Raw genomic sequence first — 14,135 nt, 5'->3', positions numbered from 1 at the left:
GGATTCCCATTCAACATACTCCAGGAAGGATCTGCTGAGCCCATCTCCTGAGATGCACTGGATCTGTCAATCTGGCCTCCAGAACTCTGAACTCCAGGATGGACTGAGATCTTTACGTCACCGGAGGATATGTTTGACTTATCCTACCCATAATCTTCTCTTCTCTTTCTTGTCCCATCCTCCACGGGATATTTCAATACCAGAAGAAACCACCTTGAGGAGAAAGGGTCTTTCCTGTACCCTGTCCACAAGCTGGAACATACCAACGGCACGACAGGTGGAACTTGAACCTGTCTTTTCATCAGATGAGTCTGATGTTCTGGATGAACCTTCACTCCCTCGGAGGGAGACCAGTCCACACACAACTTCTTCAAGGTCTTGGAGCCACCCTCCTCCCAGGTATTATGACCCAGGGGACTGTTGACACCCAGTGCCTTGAAGCACTCCCCATTCAATCAGCCTTCATTTTGGCCCTTCTGGGGTCTGTACACTAGACATCCCAGATCTGGACAAGAATCAAACTTGGCCCTCTTCCCCTGGCTAGTGCCACTGGCCCCATTGGAGTAAGCAAAGGAGGAAATTGAGCTGGATCGCTGGTGCTGACAGTTCCATTGGGCATGTCATCCTCCTGACTAGATGAGGCAGTCTCTACATCATCCCCATCTCTGCCTGATGACCACAGGCAATACCAGGAGCTCTTGCAGAGGGTGGCAGCTGAGCTCAAGATCTGTCTTGAGGAGATCAGTGACATGCAGCGTAGACTCCTGGACGTTCTACAACCTTTTGGCCCTAGCAGGGTGGCCTTCTCAGTAAACAAGGCCATTATAGTACCTGCTAGGGCAATATGACACATCTCAGTCTTCTGTGCCCCCACACCAGAAAGGGCTGAAAATTGTTACTTTTTACCAGCTGAAGGAGCAGAGTTCTGTTTACCCGTCCAGTTGCTTGGTGGTGCAGGGAGCCACAGAAAGATTCAGGCTGCATCACTGCATGACAACTCTGATACAAGGTCACTAAATGCCTTGACCTTCTAGAGAGGAAGGCATTTTCATCTAGCAGCTTTCAGTTCAGAACTGCTAACTTAAGAGGCTCTGTTAGCAAAATATGATTTCACAAATTATTCCGAATGTGTGGAATTCAGGACAGACTTCTCCAGGAGGACAGGTCTCGGTTCTAAGCCTTCATCAATGAAGCAAACTGGTGGCTAAGACTGCTCCAAACAGCAGTGGATGCAGCTGATACTAGGTCCAGAGCTACTGCTATAGTCCTGCAAATCTGTGAATATCCACTATTTTGGATTGGATACGGATACAAATTCTTGTATCCACACAGGGCTCTAGCTGTTGCCACACTATAGTCATGAGACAAGAGTCCTGGCTTCATGCTTCAAGGTTCCCCAGGGAGGTCCAGAATACCCCTGAGAACCTCCCCTTTAGTGAGTCCAATGCCTTCATTGAAAGGAGATGAGTTGATTTACTCACTCAAGTTGTTCTAGAGTCCTTAACGCTCCCTGAGCATTTACATCCTAGCCCCAAAGAGAGAGCATCACAAGCAGGTTTATAAGCCTTAAACCAGTGCTCTTACAAACTACTATGTAAGTGCCAGAGGGTACAAAAACTCAAATTTGTGGCTTTCTCCACCTCAGCTGCCACCACTCAACCCCACTCACCATCCATAGGTTACTTTTGACAGGATACTTGAGAACTGCATTCCTCTATTGATGCCACCCTTCATTCCCCCCTTCCCCCCCCAAAAAAACAAACAAACAAAAAAACAACTTTTGGTGGCTACCTTGCTCATTTCACTCACAACTGGAGGGCAACAAGAGTGGCCAAGTGGGTGCTGGAGAGGATTCAATCTGGCTTTGCAATCAAGTTTGTCACCTCACCACCAGAAACCCCTTCCTGACCCCTTTTTTCAAGGACCACTCTCACAAGGAGATCCTCCATTCAGAGGTGGACTCTTCTTCAGTGAGAAGCTATAGAATACATGCCACCTCAGGATTGAGAGACAGTGTTCTACTCCCCATATTTCTTCCCGCCCAAGGAAAACGGAGGTTGGAGATCAATTCTCGGTCTATGCCAACTGAATGACTTTATTCAAAAATCAGAATTTTGTATGGTCACATTGGCATTCATAATCCCCTTTGTTGAAGAGGGCACATGGATTGTGGCTCTTGATGTGAAAGATGTATACTTTTATGTGGACATTTGCCTGTCCCACAGAAGTTTCCTGGTAAACCAAGAGCACTACCAATTCAAAGTGCTTCCGTTCAGCCTAGCTACAGCACCCAGGATCTTCACAGAGGTCTTCTCAGTGAGGTTGGCCTGGATGACTACACCATCTGTCCGTATCTGGATGATTGGCTCTTGACTGGCAGATCCAGAATGGATGTTCAGTTGGTGTCCCTATTCCTACATTGTCTGTTATCTTCCTAGGGAATCTGTGTTAATATAGAAAAGTCCTGGCTTGGCTGTGGTCTGCTTACTAACCCTACAGACACAACATGAATACTAGAGTATGATTCCTGCCAAGGTCACAGCTTGTCTTGTTGGACAAACCCAGAACAAGTATGTGTGGGAGTCCTTTCCTTATCCATCCGCCTGGTGCGACCATTTTCATGGCCACATCCCTCATAGGTGGTGGAAGCAACAGCTCTGGGCCAAGGCCGCAGGGGCGATGTCTTTCATCTACCATGGATGGACCACCTCAAGTATGCCTTTCCTTCCATCCGAATGATACTACAAATTCTACAAAAGATTCACCATGACAAAGCTCGGGTTATTCTCATTGTGTCCAACTGGCTCAGATAACTTCTGAAAACGTCAACCTGACCTCCCATCAACATCCAACCCTTTATGGATCTCCTGTCTCGAGAACAGTGGGGCCAGATATCCCAACCCAGGCCCTTCTCATTTCATAGCCTCGTATTTGGATGGGCATTAGACATAGAACATTCATGTTTGGAGACTATTCAATCTATTCTCAAAGCAGAAAGGATTGCACCAGAAAATGCTGGCTGACCTGTGGAGATGTTTCTCCTCCTGGACACAACAGAGCCAACTATCCACAGAAATCATGGGAATTGTTGTTACTCTAGACTACCTACTCATGGACTTTGAGACTGTTAGTTTGCTGCTGGTCTACCTTGAAGCAATCATTGCTTTTCATCCTCCAGTTAAGAGCTATCCTGTTTTCACTCATCCAACTACAATCAGATTCCTAAAAGGCCTCATCAGGACCTTTCCACTGGTGGTAAAACCAACCCTGCACTTGGATCTTAATCTTGTTCTTTCAGAACTTACCAGACTTCCCTTTTAATCATTTTGCTACCTGCTCCATGTCCTACCTCTCTATGAAAAAGTTGTCTTCCTAGCCACAGTCACGTCAGCCAAAAGAGCAAGTGAACTGGGAGTGCTTATGGCAGTATACTAGTTTTCATAATGAGCTTTTTCTTTGCCTTCACCGAAAATTTATCCCTAAGGTAATTTCTGAGTTTCACATGAATCAGCTTACTTACTGGTATTTTTTTTTCCAAACCTCATGCTTCTGATGAGAAAAGATTTCACTCTCTTGACGGACAATGGGCTTTAGTGTTCTGCCATTGGAGAACAAAATCAATTAGGAAAATACCTAGATAACTTGTTCCTTTAGCAAAGTGATTAAAAGGACAAGCATTATTTGCTCAGAGACTCTGAGTGGATCTCTGGCTGCATCATTCATTATCAACTGGTGCATGTGCCTCCCTAGAGCGGTGAGTGCCTGCTCCACTAGAACACAAGTGACTTCTACAGCATCTCTTCAAGACATATTTATACTGGACCTATGTAGGGCAAGAGCTCTCTCCATACTTTCGTGAAACAGGCATTGGTCCAGACATCTTCTGCAGATGCAGCTGTGGGGACAGCAATATTACAGGCATCTATAACAACTGCATCCTTGCACTCCCTCCACTGCTGTTTAATTGCTTACCAATCACATATTTGTGGAATACACATAGGGACCAGCACTCGAAGAAGAAATGGAGATTACTTACCTTTTACTAGAGGTTCTTCGAGAGTTGTGTTCCTATCTGTATTCCACTACCTGCCCTGCTTACCCTCCTGCTGCAGATCATCACTGGATTCTCAGTAAGAAGGAACTGGGGAGGCATCGGTCTGCACCGCCCTCCTCTGTGCAGAGCATGAGAAAAAATGCGCATGTGTGGGCCAACGGACACTACTTGCTAGAAATCTTTGATCATAGGTGCCTGGTGCACATGCTTATCCATGTGTGGAATACAGATAGGGACCACACATCCCAAAGAACCTCCAGTTACAAATAAGTAACCTCCATATTTCTTTTAATTAGAAATTACTAGTATTTGGATGCATAATGTATTTTTGTTATAATATTAAAATTATAATTCTTGTTCTTGCTCTAAATTGAAGGAAAAAAATGAAGAAGGTCTGGAATAGAGCTGTTGACTTCCTTGCTGCAAATGAATCTAGAGTTCGCACAGAGACACGACGAATAGGTGGCGCTGACGACTTGGTTTGGAGATGGATACAGCCATCTGCAGCATGTGACAAAATTTTAGTTATACCATCTAAAGTATGGCAAGGCCAAGGTATAGTTATATTATTAAATGTAACTTATATTTTGCATTCTACACTTAACATTTATTCTTGCATCTCCTAATGAGGCTAATCTGTCATTTGAAAAGGAAGAATTTGATTTTTCTAATCTATTTAAATGTAAATTGCAGTTATTGTCTGAAAAAGTGACAATATAAAAATAGCACTTTCCTATTCAATAGACTAGCTCCTCTATACTTAGCATCTCATCTGTTTACTTCAGTGCCAGGTATAAACTTTTCTGTTAGTGCTCCAATGGCCATACAGCAGAGCCCGCAGAGTAGTCAGACAGAAAGTGAGCTATTTTCTGGCTCGTGTATTATCAACAAAAATAACTGCGTGTCATTTACGGGGTCAGATTCTGACTTTCATTACCCTTGTGCTAGCTTATTGGAAACAGTGGTATACAGGTGCAAGGGCAGGGTTGGGCCTCTAGAACACTTATTGCTGTCATTGTGCACAGGTCAGGAAAAAGAAGCATGACTTCCGTTTCAGGTGGAGCCTGAAAGAGTGGCATTCAAATAAATAAATCCTCTTATTTGTAAACTCTATAGTGGGGAAGTCACATACAAAAATATGTATCCATGATAAGTTGTTTTTAGCATTTCAGAGGGGAACTGCTCTTCTTAGAAAATATATAGGATGTTTTTGCCACCACGTCTCCTAGTTCTGTCTGGCACAACCAACCGTTTGCTTTAATGTAGAAGGGGAAGTCAGAAATTAAACTTCCCATGGTTTTGTTCCCCTGAAACTTGATAGGGATGTCACTTCAGGCACACCTTGCCTGAGAGGGGAAAGGGGAGCTGTGCGCTGGGGGTGGGAGGGTGACTGGGGCAGGGTGGGGGAAGGGGGAGCCGTGCTCGGGGCAGGATGGGGAAACCACCAGTACTTCTCTCTTCTGGAGCCTTTCCCGAATGCTCTTGCAGGCTCCAGCTGCTGCTCTTTCCACCTCCTGGTGGTGGAGGCAGATTACTGCAGGTAACCGGTTTCAGAGTAACAGCCATGTTAGTCTGTGTTCGCAAAAAGAAAAGGAGTACTTGTGGCACCTTAGAGACTAACCAATTTATTTGTTAGTTAGCATCCGATGAAGTGAGCTGTAGCTCACGAAAGCTCATGCTCAAATAAATTGGTTAGTCTCTAAGGTGCCACAAGTACTCCTTTTCTTTTTGCAGGTAACCGGACTTTTAATGTCCGGTTAGCATTGCTAACGGGACACTGCCAGGTTCCCTTTTCGAGCAGACTTCCTGGTAGAAAACCAGATACCCGGCAGCCCTAAATGGAATGCCCTCTTTGAATTAATTTGTGAGGCTACTAACAAATCCTCCAGATTTTTACTTAAAACACTCTGGGGGGGAGGGATAGCTCAGTGGTTTGAGCATTGGCCTGCTAAACCCAGGGTTGTGAGTTCAATCCTTGAGGGGGCCATTTAGGGATCTGGGGCAAAAATTGGGGATTGGTCCTGCTTTGAGCAGGGGGTTGGACTAGATGACCTCCTGAGGTCCCTTCCAACCCTGATATTCTATGATTCTATGACTGTAACACCTTCAAGAAAGAGTTAACCATTGACAGATTGTGTAGAAATGGGATAGTTTGTCTTTCTTCAGAAACCCTTTCAGATATAGAACCATCAAGTTGTGCAGTAGCTATGTAACCACATTCTTATTTTCACTGTTCTCATCCTTCTCTTCTTTGTAAACTTGGTGTGGTTTTTGTTTTTAAAATTAGATTGTAAATTTTCTGGCTTAAGGACCATTTCTACCAGTTCCTAATACATAGTGTCCCCATCCTGATTGTGGACCTTCATATGTCACTCCAATATAAAGAATTAATAATGGGAATATTTTTATACTGAAACATCATCTGTCCCTATTTCTTAATAGATTCTTATGAATTATAGAATACCCAAAGGACAGTATAAATGTTAAGTTCATCATAAAATTACATCCTTATAAACATATTGGCAGGTCATAATTATAACTGAATAATTACTGCATAAATCCTTGTCAAATTTAAACTAGTTAGCAAGAACTTAGATTTCTGTTTTTACTTACAGATAGTGCATGCAATTTCTGCATTAGTTATAGCATACAACTTTTTAGCTATCTGGAATTTGTTTACCATCCAGTGTACTGGCCGGAATATCAAAACTAATATCTTTAAACCTAGCAATTATTAATCTGAAAAAATAAAAGTATCTGTTTTTCTCAATATTATTAGTGTCTTTATGGGAACATTGTAATTTGTTGAAATTTTTTTCCTTCATATTATGGAAGGAAGATATTCTTACTCTTAAGTTCAAGGCAACAAAAGGATTAAATGTAAAGATAAGATGCTTGTAAACTGGATAGTATTGTATTCATTACTTAGTAAACTATTAAATCTGTTTTTTTCCTTGTAGCATTTCATCTAGATAGAAGAAATTCGCCACCAAACAGTTTGACACCATGTCTAAAGATTCGCAATATGTTTGATCCCGTCATGTAAGTAAATGTGGTCGTACCCCAGGTGCTATTTCTAATGTGCCTTAGGACAGGGTGGAAAACTTTCATTCTTCAAATCCCTCCTGAAAACGCATGATATCTCAAAAACTTCAACCCCAATACTTTCGTCAGAGAAATAGTATCGTATATAAGCAAAAAATTAACATTCAGGATGTGTGCATTACCAGCCAAAGTGACTCTTTTTGCTTTTTTACCTCACCCTCCCTTTCCTCTTGCTTTTCGGTGTTAGTATTCTGCAGACCACTTCCTCAACAATAGTGTGGTCGTCAGTCATCTGCTGTCCAAATACACTGTCACTCTGGCCCTCTCCTGTTTGGCTGTAAAAATGTTTGATTTTCTGAAGCACCAAAAAAGACACTGGAGCTTCTGTGGCTTACATGCAACAGACTGCATTGGCTGTAAAATTAAGAATACAGTCTTAAAGTTGCACAATTTGGATTTAGAATGTTAAACATTGGGGTGTTTTGCATTCCCTTGGGTCTTGATCACCAGCCCAGTCGGGGGAATCTCATCAGAGCATATGATGACAAAGCCACCTTGGTTGGAAGTACAAAATGCTGTTCCCACAGAGCACTTAGTGCGTCAGTAGGAACCTTTGCCCAGGGAACCAATTTTTAACACAGGAGGATCCATCTGCTCCTGTTAACATCTTTTCCTCCTCGCTCAATGACTTCATGATCCTGGACACTTCCTCTTCAGTTGCAGATGATTGTCTCATTAGGAACTTCTGAGAAGAATGGTTGCAGCTTTGGACATAAAAGCTGAGCTTGTACAGGAAAACACCACAAGTTTTTGGACATGCTCTTCTGCCCCTGTGAGGATAGCCCCTCCCTATTAACAAGGCTCTTCTAGAGCCAGTAAAGACCTTATGGCATATGCCAGCCTCCTTAGCTCCTACAGCTAGGCACACCGACAAACATTCAAGTGTTTTTATTCCCATGCCACCCTGAACTCTTTGGTAACTGTCACTACGAATGAGAGATCACGTCGGGGAGACTTAAATCAACTCCCAAAGAAAAAGAGCCCAAAAGACTTGACTTAAATGGGAGAAAATTTTTTATTCTGCCTCCTCTCTGAAGATGTATATAGTAAATTAGCAGGCACTGTTAGCTAAACTTGACTGTAACCTGAGACGCAATGTCCACGTTTTCCGAGAAACTACCAGAGGATGCAAAGGAAGAATTTAAGGCTTTCTTTGCAGAAGATTGCATGGTGACTAAGATGTCATTCCAGTCTGCACTTCATGTGGCTGATGCTTCTTGTAGAGTGAGTGCCTCTGCAGTAACTCTGAAGAGAGTTTCCTGGTTACAGAACTCGGGAATAGCTATGAACTGTCAACAAATGATATAAGATATTCTATTTGGCAGTTTTGTCTTTGTTTTCAGATATAAACTGATGAGACCTTACATTCTTTTAAAGACTTTCAAAGCAACAGTTTTTGCTTATTAGTGTTTGATACTCCAGCCCCCAAGAGGTGCCTGTACAGACCGCTAACTGTAGCACAACACAGGCATCTCATTCTCAGTTGGCTGTTGGGAGGCATGCCATTTGATTCCTCCTTTGAGGATAACTCTACAGTTGCCAGCAACAGCCAGTCCTCCTTCCTCCCACCCCAACCCCAGGTTGAAAACAGATGATCACATTTCCTCAGTGCTTGCGAATCTATAACGACAGACAAATGGATCCTAAGCACTGAGAGACTGGGGTATTCTCTCTAGTTTCTGTCCACCTCCTTCTCCACCTAGCTATTCCATCCTTTCTCAGGGACCCATCTCACAAGTCAGTGCTTGTTCAAAAAGTTCAGACACTTCATCCTAGGAGTCATAGGAGAAATTCTCTTTCAGCATTGGGGAAAGGGGTATTATTTACAATACTTTGATTCCCAAGTCTGTGGAGGGGGGTTGTCTGAGACCCATTCTAGTTCTTTGAAATCTCAACAAGTCCATCAAGTATGTAAGAGTTCCCTTGGCCTTCCTAACATCGATTATTTTTTCCCAAGATTGCAACAGTGTTTGCTGCCCTTAATCTCAAGGAAGTTTGCTTCCATGTGGCAATCTTGCCAAGTCACAGGAAACTTCTAAGTTCTGTGGTAGCTCAACAACATTATCAGAATATGTTATTCCCCTTTGGTCTGTCATTGGTGCCACAAGTATTCAGCTGGAGTATGGCTGTGTCATACCTAAGGAGGAAAGGAATTCATGTCTTCCCTTACCTGTATGATTGGTTACTTCAAAGCAGATCTGAACATCATGTTCTTCATGACATCCATTTCATCCTTCGTTTCTTTGACAGTCTGAGACTTACACTGAACAAGGGGATATCCGCGTTCGTTCCAACGTAGAAAATCAAGTTCATTGGGACCCTACTTGAGTCAATGAAGTTGACTGAAATCTCTCCTAAGGGAGAAACGCAGACTATTGTCCAGCTGTATAAGTCTCTCATGTCATGCCCCACCACCACAGTCTGAGCTTGCCACACGGCCACATGTACTTACGTGACCCAACATGTTATGTGACCAAACATGTTCTCTCGGGGGGGCTACAGCAAAACTATCGATGAAACAGAAATCCCTTTGACAAGTGGGTCCATGTACTTCCTATGTTCCTAGTGTCTTTAGAGCAGTGAGTGGATCAGAACAGCGTATGTAGGGATATGTCATATTCTCATCCCCTTTCATCCAAGACATTCATTACAATGCATAATGCATCCCTGATAGGATGGGGGTGCTCAGCTAGAAGGTTTGTGAACCCAATAATTATGGACAGACAATGAAGGGTCAATTCATAATCAATATCCTCAAACAATTTTCAAGGCTTGCTGCACTCCCCCCCTCCCCCCTTACATCAAGGGCTTGTTGGTCTAGATACTATCCACTCAGCTTTGTCAAAACCAGTGAAACAGACTTTTGCATGAAAAGGAACACATTGTTCCCAGAACCTGTTGGCCAGTCATCTCAGCAGGAAACTTTCCAAAAATCATGAGTGGTCTCTGAAGAACAGTGTGCTCAGAACTCTTTCAGGTCTGGAATATTTCATTCGTTAACCTCTGTGCAATAAAAGACGAAATGCCATCATTCTGTTTGCAAGTGGGTGACAGCCCAGGCTCATTTACTGACACTTCTCTCCTACAGTGGAGGCAGAGTTTCCTGTACACATTCTTCATTTCAGCCCCCTGCATTCTGTTCATACCACAGGTGATCCTCAAGTTGACAGAAGACCATGCCAGATAATGCTTAAAGCTCCAGCATGGTTGAGACAATGCTGGTTCTTGGACCTTCACAGCCTCCTGATTCAACCTCCATCAGCTCTCTGCCTTTTCTTCAGACCTGTTGTCCCAGAAGCACAGGCAGATATTGCATGCAGACATGAACAGCCTGCACCTTATGGTGTAAAGGTTAATTCAGGTGGAGGAAGACTGCTCAATGGCAATTCAGGAGGTATTGCTTAATAGCAGAAAGTAATCCACTACACCTGCTTATTTAGACAAGTGGAAGCAGCTTTCAATCTGTTCCACACTCCAGGGCATACTTCTATCAGAAACTAGGATTCAAGACATTTTGGAGTACCCATTACACCTCAGATCTTTGGGCCTTTCCCTAAGCTCCCTGAGAGTTTACTTAGTAGCAATCTTGGCAATTCTCCCTCCAGTTCAGGAAACATCCATTTTTTTAAAAATCTGATCGTTTTCTAGATTTTTAAAAGGGATTGTTTTACTCTTTCCCCTGGTAAAGAATGCATTGCCATGTTGGGACCTTAACATTTTATTAGCTACTTTAATTGGCCATCCAAGGTGCACATTCCAAGGGTTAATGTTACTACATATTAATATCATATTAACATACTTTGCATGTTCCTTTAAACATTGCTTTGTTTAAAAAAAAAAAATTAACCAGAATCAGACTTCTTAATAGAAATGTAAAAAAATGTTCATGCAGACTTTCATTATATCTTCTCTTAATTGTTTTACTTAGGGAAATTGGTGACCACTGGCATTTGGCAATTCAAGAAGCAATCTTGGAAAAATGCAGTGATAATGATGGAATTGTTCATATAGCTGTGGACAAAAATTCACGTGAGGTAAATGCATTTCCTGTATTCCCGTTATATGTTTTGGCTTGTTGGTCTTACAGCTTAATTTTTTTTTTCTCACCACAGGGTTGTGTATATGTCAAGTGTCTGTCTCCGGAATATGCTGGGAAGGCTTTTAAAGCATTACATGGCTCTTGGTTTGATGGTAAGAAGTTTAGGGGTTATAAATTGAGGAGAAATGCAGCTACTGTCATTTTTAGCTAGCACTGTAAGATGACTTCTAACTAAAATATTAAGCAATAGCAAAATACATTTTTGACTTTTTTCGTAGGTATGAATTATCTGGCAATTTGTTGATTACATCAGTGCATTGAAGTATTTATCTAACTTGAAGTATATTTATCTGTTAAACTAAATGTAATGGTCTAAACTAGTAATTGGTTGTATTTTACTGCAGGAAAGCTGGTAACGGTAAAATACCTGCGGCTGGATCGATATCATCATCGCTTTCCCCAGGCTCTTACTTGCAACACACCCTTGAAGCCATCAAACAAACACATGAACTCAATGTCACATCTTCGTCTACGGACAGGCACAACTAACTCTCAGGGAAGCTCCTGAGAAGACTTTCTACAACTACTAGGACTGTTACTTGCAGCAGGAAAATTCCTGTTTGGCTGCCGTCTTCCTTTTTTAGTGCTTTTTGTATGTAATATTTTCATTGATTAAATAAAAGTCTGAACGTTCCAGAAATCTTGTTTCCAAAGGGACTTAGCAATGAGGCAGTAATGCTAAGTGGACAAAAACAGTTGCTTCAGGAAGTTTTGGAGCTTGAGTAAACCAATGCATTTAATTTTTGCATGAAGAACACTGAATTTATTAAACATTTTCAGATGTGGTGGCTGTAATTTTTTTGCACCAAGAAGTGTTTTGATAACAATCCAGAAGCATGGAGAAAAGACGACTTCCTGTATTTCCATAGTTTCCTGTGAAATAATCTTGTGGATATTTTGTAACACACACCTACAGTTCCTGATGGCAAATAAGTAAAGAAGTTAATTTTTCAGTCTAATCTTAGGTTTCTGTTGCTCTAAAGGATTCATTTGCTCCAGCTGGGGTATGGGAAAATTAATTTGGCTTTAGTGGTTGCATATAAGTGTGAGGGAAACAGAAACTGAATGCAGATATACTGGTTTTTGTACATAAGTGTAAATGCTGGTGGTGGCAAAAGTAGTCATGTTCTGTGAGGATGTCTGCATTAAAGCAGTGAATAAGCTTCCTATTTTATTCATAACCTAATGTTTTTTATAATGTTGGCTGTACCATCACATAAACGTCAAACAGCCGCACACCTTAAAATATTAGATACAAGTTAAATATCTTTTATAGTTTTTATATTGAAATATCTGACTATGATTTTGTGTGAAAGATCTGATACCAATTGTAGTGGATTCAAATTTATGTGAGCAATAAAGAAGCAATTGGCAGATACTGAAAAAATATTTTGTGAAAAGCTGTATTTATTACAAATACCAGGACTGTGACAAAGTACTATTGGGATTAAGTAACTTTCCTAATATATTTATAACTTTAAATAAGTTTTAATTAACCAGTTACATGTAAAATTAACAAAGGTGCATATTTTTTGCAACAAAATTTTGGTTCATGACAGCTAGAAATATAAATGTACAAGTGAGTTACTTTATTTCAATGTTAAATTTATGTATTAACATTTATTCACTCTTAGTAACTACAGAATTGTTGCTGAGAAGTTTCATTGCATATCTAAGACTATTGGCTGCACTGATCCCTTGTTTACACCATATAATTTTGTCTATAATTATCCAGCTAAATATTGCATAGGTGGTGAGACTGGAAGTGTACCAGTTAAAATAAATTTAATAAAACTCACTTTAATTCTTTTGTAGATATGGTGGATTTGCAGCATGAACTTGCACAAATAATGCATGTTTTTCTTATGGTTCATTAAACATGATGCACACTATTCTGCAACAGAAAATCCTTTTGTGCCTTACCTTGTGCTTTTGAGGGCACCATGTTTATTATTGGAGGGTTTGTTATCTGAAAATTTTTTAATTCTCAGTTTTACGTCTCAGATGCTAATGAATTAGTATATATAATATATATAATCTGCCATGCAAATTTCTACTCATGAGGGACAAGTACATATTTTTGATGAGTGAGTAGATTTTTATGTCAGGTCTGATAGATTTTCGTGAGTTTTACTATATGTACATATACATATATGTATATGTATAATATACATGTATATGTATAATATATGTATATAAACTGATTTTGCTGTATTTGATGTGCATCATAGTGATTTGTTGACCTGATCTTAGTGACCCCATCTTGTGACCTGTTGCAAGAGTGAATGTAAAAATAGTTGTGGCATTTTAAAAGGTCACCTTTTGATGCAGATGCATCATTTTCTTGCTTCTAAAATATATTTCTTGTAAACACTGTACATTTTATTATTGTAATATGTACTATTATGCATCTTATTTTACCTAAAACTGTTAAGTTGACCAATATCCCTCCCTGCAAGACAGAGGAGAATGTGTATAATATCTGGACGTTTGAGAAAAATCAGATATTTGATGTAATTTGTCACCTGTCCTGTAAAAACAAACAAACACACACACAAACAAAACTCTAATTAAAGGTTTATTAGGGGTTTTTATATGTGTCTCAACTTTTCGATCTTCAGAAGTCTCTTTGATTTGTATATTTGTCTGCATTTGGTGAATGGGTGAGAGAGAAGAGCTTTGTACTACAGCTATTTAAAGTTTTAACAAAAGCTCATGTTCTCAAGATACAAGTTTTAGGGTATGCTCTAGAGCTGATTTAATACATACTTTAATTCCACTGAAGACCAATCTTGAGCTGAGAGATCACTGACATTGAGCATGGGAGTGTATTTTATTTTTGTAATATATTTTAAGGCCAGAAGGGAACTTTATGAT

General features: G+C 40.7%; 1 protein-coding gene across 3 annotated transcripts in view; it reads left to right on the top strand.

The window, feature by feature from the left end:
- The window catches only part of LEMD3 (LEM domain containing 3), an 87,656-nt gene extending 73,804 nt beyond the window's left edge, over nucleotides 1-13,852 (top strand). The window contains exons 9-13 of one of the 3 annotated variants that reach the window (XM_073327867.1): nucleotides 4,431-4,609; nucleotides 7,015-7,096; nucleotides 11,088-11,193; nucleotides 11,272-11,350; nucleotides 11,603-13,852. In XM_073327867.1, the coding sequence (XP_073183968.1) occupies nucleotides 4,431-4,609; nucleotides 7,015-7,096; nucleotides 11,088-11,193; nucleotides 11,272-11,350; nucleotides 11,603-11,766 (610 nt within the window). In that variant the 3' untranslated portion in view covers nucleotides 11,767-13,852. Of the gene's footprint in view, nucleotides 1-4,430; nucleotides 4,610-7,014; nucleotides 7,097-11,087; nucleotides 11,351-11,602 lie in introns of all 3 variants that reach the window. The other 2 variants (XM_073327866.1, XM_073327868.1) reach the window with 2 other exon arrangements.
- The last annotated feature ends 283 nt before the right edge of the window (nucleotides 13,853-14,135 follow it).

The sequence above is a fragment of the Lepidochelys kempii genome, chromosome 1 (genome assembly GCF_965140265.1).
Source record: "Lepidochelys kempii isolate rLepKem1 chromosome 1, rLepKem1.hap2, whole genome shotgun sequence".
NCBI classification, from domain to species: Eukaryota; Metazoa; Chordata; order Testudines; family Cheloniidae; genus Lepidochelys; species Lepidochelys kempii.
Note: the sequence above shows the minus strand (reverse complement) of the source record. Positions and strands in the feature narration are given on the sequence as shown.